General features: G+C 40.6%; 1 protein-coding gene across 1 annotated transcript; it reads left to right on the top strand.

Moving 5' to 3' along the window:
• Positions 1-1,723: 1,723 nt before the first annotated feature.
• Positions 1,724-6,970, top strand: si:ch211-105c13.3 (uncharacterized protein LOC325758 homolog). The gene is made up of 3 exons (XM_034875119.1): positions 1,724-1,912; positions 6,259-6,380; positions 6,508-6,970. Exons 2-3 carry the CDS (start codon positions 6,261-6,263, stop codon positions 6,661-6,663), a joined length of 276 nt encoding a protein of 91 aa, XP_034731010.1. The 5' UTR covers positions 1,724-1,912; positions 6,259-6,260; the 3' UTR covers positions 6,664-6,970.
• The last annotated feature ends 294 nt before the right edge of the window (positions 6,971-7,264 follow it).

Here is a 7,264-nt window from a genome sequence, read left to right as displayed (position 1 = left end):
ATATATATATATATATATATATATATATATATATATATATATATATATATATATACATATACATATACATACATAGAGGGAGCTTAAAAGACAAGAGCCACCTTCAGTTAGGCCGATAAAAAACAATTTGGAACATAAGTTTCCTCTACACCTCTTTTTTTTGCCGGAGAAAAAAAGCTTCCTCATTACGGCAGATTCATATTGAAAGGGTTATCATCTGGATGCCACATTGGCCCTTTTTGCTGCGACCATATAATTAACTGTTAGTCATACTTGTGTTGCTTGTGTTCTTCCACGCGGGCAGTTTTATTGCATGTGGTCTTACTGTACTTCTAAGTCTAATGATACTTTTAAAAGAATATTTTAGCATATTTTACTCTTTTCATTCCTTCTGTGGACCCTTCCATGGTCTAGAGCAGTTCTTTGTCATTTTAGGACAAGATACAACTCTACATCTGATGTGCGTATGTTCCATAAAAACAAAGAGTCTGTCATAAGGAAAGAGTTGCCACCCTTCAGAGACTTAAAAGTTTCTCTTTAACCTTAGAGAGTAGTCTAGTTGTGGTTGTGTTGTCATGTTCAATCAGCGCACAATGGCAGAAAAAGTTCCTGAGGCCCAACACAAAATACAGGGCTGCCTTTTCCTAGTGTGGAAAATTCCATGTGTTTCTCCTTGCATGAACAACTGAAACAACCACTTTTGCCACCAGATGGTGACAGAGCCATAGATCCTTCTGCCAAACAACCTCAGCTGTAGTTACATTACTTTTTTAACTGGTGTCCATGCGAGTGGTGTCAGCTTTTTAGTTGTTAATGTATTTTCCTGTTTTCCTGTAGAATGCTGCCGACCTCGCTGCCATTGACCAACTCTTGAGCTTATTGTACAACAACAACAACAACGATGGAGAGCTCACCGCCTGGAGGTCCGGCAGCCAATTGGGCATCTTGCAAGCAAGCATGGGGAGTTTAGCCAACAGAGTGTCGTCTTAGTCACTCTGTTACAGTTTCATGTGTTACCGACTTGTCTGTGTGCCCTACAGTTTAAAAAAAAATGGGAAAACAGACAAATGAAAAACACCCTGAAGTCAATTTTAACTGCACAACACTGTTTTTTCCAATAGTCTGCATTTCTTCTAACGCTGTCCTCTCACAGAATACTATTTCAGCAATATTAGAACCAGTACTAGCTGTTTCCCAGCATACACACGCTCACAGCTGCTTGTGCTTACAGGTCTATGAGGGAGTTTTTCATGTCCTTCTGGAAACAAACAGAGGTGTGGTGTTGGCAGAGCAGGATTTTCTGTTTATAGCTGGAATTAAAATGTAAAACAAAATGTTTTTAAAAACAAAGTGTGTGTTTCTTTTCTGCTCAGGGTTTCATGTGACAGTTTGTTCAAATGTTTCCTTTATACTGAACACTATCTTTCAATTCTTTGCACAATCTAGTTAAATTTCAGGGTGTGGCTTGAGTACATCTGTATGTTGGGAAAGCTTTGAACACACGCGCACCTATCATGGGCGCGTGCTTGTTCCTACACGTTGAGAGAAAGTGTGCCAGGAAAAATGCAGTTGAATGAGCAAGTATAAAACAGACATATTAAACTGAAGATGTTTATTAAACCACATGAGACACGCTTTTTTTCTTCTTAAAAACTGTTTTCTTAACGTTTGTTACAAATTGTTGGGGAGAGAAGGCTGTAGTTCTTAAGCTGCGCCTCTTTCCACATTCCTTCTCTCCCAGGCACACGCCCTATGACAAAGAAAAAAAGTTGGCTGGAGTGAGAAGTTAAATCACGGAAAAGATATGTGTTGCTGGTTAATCTAACGCAGGACGGGAGAGGAGAATCTGTGAGGAAGAATTGAAGCGCAGTTGCCAAAATATTTTCTTGCCTTTTGTTTTCCTGTCCTAACGGTGAGTCTGCTTTATTCTGAGGACTATACTTTTGTGCTGCGTCGATCTGTAGTTTATTGTGCTGTTTTCTTGGAAAACTGACCAGTTTAGCTTATTTCCTCTGCTGTCATAAAGTTTGCATAATTAGAGATCTTCTCTATTGCTAATAGTTTGGTGGCCACATGGGGTCAGGTTCTCTTGGTAATCTAACCCCAATCCTTTTACACTTCCAGAGAAACCGGAGTCTTGACGATCACGTTTACTTATTTATTTGCTGTGTGTCCGTCCTGACTCTGGCTGGTTTACAAATTGTCAGGATTAGTTAGGGCTAAATGTAAATGTGGCACGCGGGCAAGCCCCTGACATCTCCGTTACGCAGCGCTGATTAGTTTTGGCCAATGCGCCGAGGCCGTGTTCGCCCCGTCAAACATGCCATGCTCTTGATCGCTGTACCGACGGTCCGATTTGGCTCTTATCAGTCTGAATTATTAACGGTATGATAAGACTCAAATGGCATCGGCCTGGTGTAGTTGATGACGCGCAGGAGAAATAGCTACCTGGGCGATGACAGGTAACGTGCTCATGGAGGAAGTGAGTCAGTCACACTAAGCGCAAACAACACGAGCAAGATGGAGTTGATCACTCCCTGGAATCTTTCAATGCTAGCCCGTGAAATTTCAGGTGGCAATGCAGGATAATGGCTTTGGTGCTCTGTGGACAGTCTGGTCCAAACTTACACCAGGCGTTTCACCAACATTTTCTGGTAGCCCTGCTTCAGGTTTTGGGTGGTGAGGGGACTGGTTGGGCTGGGTGGCCCTACCGGCTATAAGCTCTAAACTGGTTTGTACTTGTCAAGTCTTAGAGTCAGTTGCAACACTGACTGAACTATTACCAAAGTCTGCACGTCCATTAGGCTTTATTTGATGTATCTGGGAGGTACTGTGTCCACACACACGATGATAGCCTACATACTGTAGCCCACAAGTTACAGGTCCATAGCCAGCCTTGTTTTTAAAGTGGACCTTTTTGAAGTTTTTCCCTAATTTAATTATGAGGTTTAATTAGATTGTCAGAAATGATGCTTTTAACAAGATTAGGGCTCCGGCTTGGTTTAGATCATTTTTATTTTTAGGGGGATTCGTATTTTTGGCAGTTATTTAAAAAGAAACACACACACCCTGTCTACAGGCCTTTGTTAACACATTAAAAAAACATGAAGACTACACAGTAAAATATGATATAAGACTTTTTTTAAATATGTATTTATCCTTTTTTATTCTTTAATAGCAGGTAAGTCCTAGTAGGGGTGGGAGACCTGTTTTGCAAGAGAGACCTGGCCAACACTGCGGCATAAAAAGTTCCACAATAAACATAACAAAATGATGGAAACGGATAAACCCGATAACATTTCAAAGTATGCTAAAATAAACCATTGAGACAACAAATGGATCATTTGGTGGTCTTGAATTCTGTCAGAGATATTGCTAATTTGATGTTACATATTATATTAACACAAAACATTAATTTAAACAAATTCAAAGCTGGTTTATGCTGTTTAAAATCTGTGGATCAGGATCCCTGAAGGTAGCAAGATATCTGAGGGATTGTGAGAAACAAGATGGTAAAATCTAAAATCCAGATGTTCATCCGTGCTTTTTACTTGACAAGCAAAACTTTAGGCCTCTGAAATATTTAATAAAAGGGGTAAATATCCCTCTTTCATTAACTAGGTTAAAATCCATAGACGTATGCAAATGGGCGGTTGGGTCACAAGTAGATATTTCTTTATTTGAAATGTCTCAAGACAAAAGGGTCGGTTCACTGAACTACCATGTTTGTGGGGCAAAATTCCAGTAAAAATGCCACCAAAAGAACCAGTAATGCAAATAAAACATTGGGCCTCACACAAACATTCAATACGCTTGAGTCTTGGTAATCTCCAGGCTCTGAATCTGAATGTGCTGAGAGGCTGCATTTGTACCCAGCACACACTCCTAGTCAGGCCACCGCTTGCTTTTATCAGCCAAACCCCACTACATCTTCCTTTCTACCCATGTGTAATTCAGTGGCCCCGATGTCTCCAGTTGTGACCAAAGCCAACTTGGTTTCATGTTCATCTCATTACATGTGGAAGAGACGTTAATGGATATGGCCCATCAGACATTTTGATATATGGGCTGTACAGATACAAACACACATGACACTGGTGGTGTGCCTGCTCCCTGTGTTGCCGTTGGCCTTGTAGAGGATGTTTGACAATTATAGTAACCTATGAAATAATTATGAATAGCTTGCTGATGACAGATGCACACTTGTGTGTAGGAAAGAGTTGTGTGTCTGTGCGTGTCCGTCTGTGTTGGCATGGTAGGGAAACATGAAACAGAATCCAGGGTATGAGTGCCTGCTCTCACTCTCCCAGTAATTAGGTTAATGCTGACAAAGTCCTTATTGGGGTGTGTGTAGATGTGTGTGTGTGTGCGTGTGTATGTGTGTGTCTTTTAACGTAGGCCAGTGTGGAGTGGCATGGTGGGAGCATTGAGGTGTGACATCTGTGTCAGATAGGGGATTTGCCAGCTTCTACAGTTACTCCAACAACATCCCCACAGGCACCCATCCTGTCGCCACCGCTGCCTCGTGGTAGTTTCTGATACACAGTGGAAATCCTGCAGCCTGGCACCGCACTGCTGTGATAATTATCAACTCTACTCAAGTATCTGCAGAAATGTTTCAGGCCCTTTTTTGTCTTAGAGCAGTTGCCCTGAACATGTTGTTTGTTGAGACAACTAAAAGCTAAATGAGAGCAGAAACCTCGAGAGACGGCTCTGCTGGCTGAATTATGTCTAGATTCGTTACATTATGTGCTGGCCGATAGGTCTATAGGTATAACGTTATGTCCCAGTTTCATTGGACAAAATAAAATAGTAATTTTCATTGTCTACTGTTTTGTAGTTATTCTTATAGACAACATCAAAAGCTCTGTTTTAAAACCACGCTACATACCAATAATATACAGTATGTAATAAATACTTATTGTCATAGTGTATTGTTTTTACAGTCTTCTATACAAGAAATCAACAGACTTTTGTACCAACAGGAAAATATGCTATATAGGCAATGATGGATGGTCAAACTGTAGCCGTGTCTCCCAATTTAATATTACATAATAGTTGCACACCACATCAAAACAAATAAAACAGTACACTGATACATTGTCATAACATACTGTTTTCGCAGTTCGTATCAGAAAATCAACATTAACCACAATTGCAGCTGTTCAAGAGCAGCTTCTCTATTTGGCTTTGCAGTGCATTCTGGGAAAATACTTTAGCACACTCAGATTTAAGTTCTTTTGATGATACCTCATTTTGTCACTTTTCCACTTTACAAGGCAGAACAGAGAGAATTCCTACACATATATCTATTTTTTTTTTTTAAACTTCCTGGTGCTCTTATGATCAGCCAGCATGCACGACACAAGGACCCTGAAACTGAACTCATCTGTCATTCAGTTTATTATTTGCTCCTGTGCAAAATACTATTCATCAACAACACACTAATAAATGAAGCTGATAAGTGCACTTGCAGTATATACCAACAGACTTCTTGTCACTTTTCCATTGTGCACACCATCATCAAACTGTGTGTAGAATTAGCATGTAGCATGTATTATGTCATTTGGACAAAACTATTATCTTGACACAAGATTTACCTCCAATGAAAGCAAGTTTCCATCTAGTTCTGTCCTTCCTGTGAGGTCCAACTAGCAAAACACAGTGAGTAGAAAGAGCCAAAACCTAATGTTTTAGGAACATTTTAATGGGATGTTTGTAGTTCTCGATACAGTATGCAGGGTTTTGGCGTGAGGGAAGGTGTGCTGCAGCAGACGGGCAGTAGGCAGTAATCTGAACCTGTAGCCTCCCGCTGGCTTCTGAGGATCAGTTGTCCACCGTCAGAGATCACAGCTCCCATTGTGTTTACCTCAGAGACTCCCCTCCTCTTCAACCTTCCATCACTCCCTCTCTCTTGCTCTGTTTACTTCGGAGAACCTCCAGGCTCTTCCTCTCACTCACTCCTCTTCTTCTATGCTGACATCACTTGTGTCTCACCTTTCTCACAAGTCTATGTTCAGGAGACATTTCTAAACATTTTAGCATGCACAAGGATTCCAAGGTTATGAGAATCTCAGTAACTGAGATAAGCCTTTTATCCACCCAAGACCCAATGTAAATATATCTTCATATTAATATAATTCATGGTAACTGTGCCCAACGGCATCATGTCTGAGTGTCTAAGATATGGCCATATCTCCCACTTCCAACACTCAATGCTCCACTTTGTTCTCTCTCTCTCTCTCTTTTTCTCTCCAGATATGGAGTCCGCCATTAAGACAGTGGTGACCACATTTCTTAATTCTTCCAGTGGAAAGGAGAACCTAAGTGGGAGTGGCTTCCAGAAACTGGTAAAGAAACAGCTTGGCGGCCTCATGCAGGTATGGAACAAGAGAACCTTTCACTGTTCTCCATCATTCTTCACTGTACACAAATAATCCATCAGTATATAACAATGTTTTATTTTTATAAGGAGCTACCATATTCTGTCAACCCTTTTGTGTTCAGGATGCAGACCGCGCCTCTGCCGTTAAGGAGATGCAGCAGGGATTGGATGTGAACAACGATGGAAAGGTCAGCTTCCAGGAATACCTCGCTCTGATTGGTTACCTGGCCAACTCCCTCAGCGACAGCAAGAGTGGATCCAGTGCAAATGCATCATAGATTCTGATGTAGCCGGTGGATCGGCTAATTAAAAGCCTTTTTGTTTTGCGTGTTTTAAGTATCTTTTCCAAATGTTTTAGACCTGACATTTTTTCACAACAGTCCATAATCCTTTTCATTCAGTTAATAAGCCAGTTGTATAATGCTCTTAATGTCTGTCCAGATCAGCCTTTTTTTTCAGTCACATGATATTGATCTCCACTGTCAAGGACACATTGAAGGACTCTAAACTGGGAGTGTCTTTTTTTATACCAATTTTACAAAAGATACTTACTGTATTTTCAAAATAAAAGCGTTATGTAATAAACTATATTGTGTATGGTTTTTAATTGGCATTCCATCTTTCTTAAGTTGCATTAAAGTGTCTAATTGCTGACATTACCCATTATCTTCCACAATAAACAAATATTCTGCTGAGAAACCCAGGGAAATAGCCTACTGTATGCGTACAGTGGTTTCCGTGATATGTTTTGACATTGTCCCACAGGCATCGCTGCAATGATACCTGCTCCTTCCATAGCTACATGCAAAACCTGCTAAATATAGTTGTGACATCCCTGAGTAGTGAAATTCAGGAGCCCTTAGATGCATCAACTATTGC

The sequence above is a fragment of the Etheostoma cragini genome, chromosome 6 (genome assembly GCF_013103735.1).
Source record: "Etheostoma cragini isolate CJK2018 chromosome 6, CSU_Ecrag_1.0, whole genome shotgun sequence".
Lineage (NCBI taxonomy): Eukaryota > Metazoa > Chordata > Actinopteri > Perciformes > Percidae > Etheostoma > Etheostoma cragini.
This window is presented reverse-complemented; position numbering and strand designations above follow the sequence as displayed.

Excerpts from the sequence above, each read along its gene's own strand:
- si:ch211-105c13.3 (XM_034875119.1), top strand. The coding sequence starts at position 6,261 with ATGGAGTCCGCCATTAAGACAGTGGTGACCACATTTCTTAATTCTTCC. Across the intron at positions 6,381-6,507 it reads AGCTTGGCGGCCTCATGCAG|GATGCAGACCGCGCCTCTGC; the intron begins GTATGGAACAAG and ends TTTTGTGTTCAG.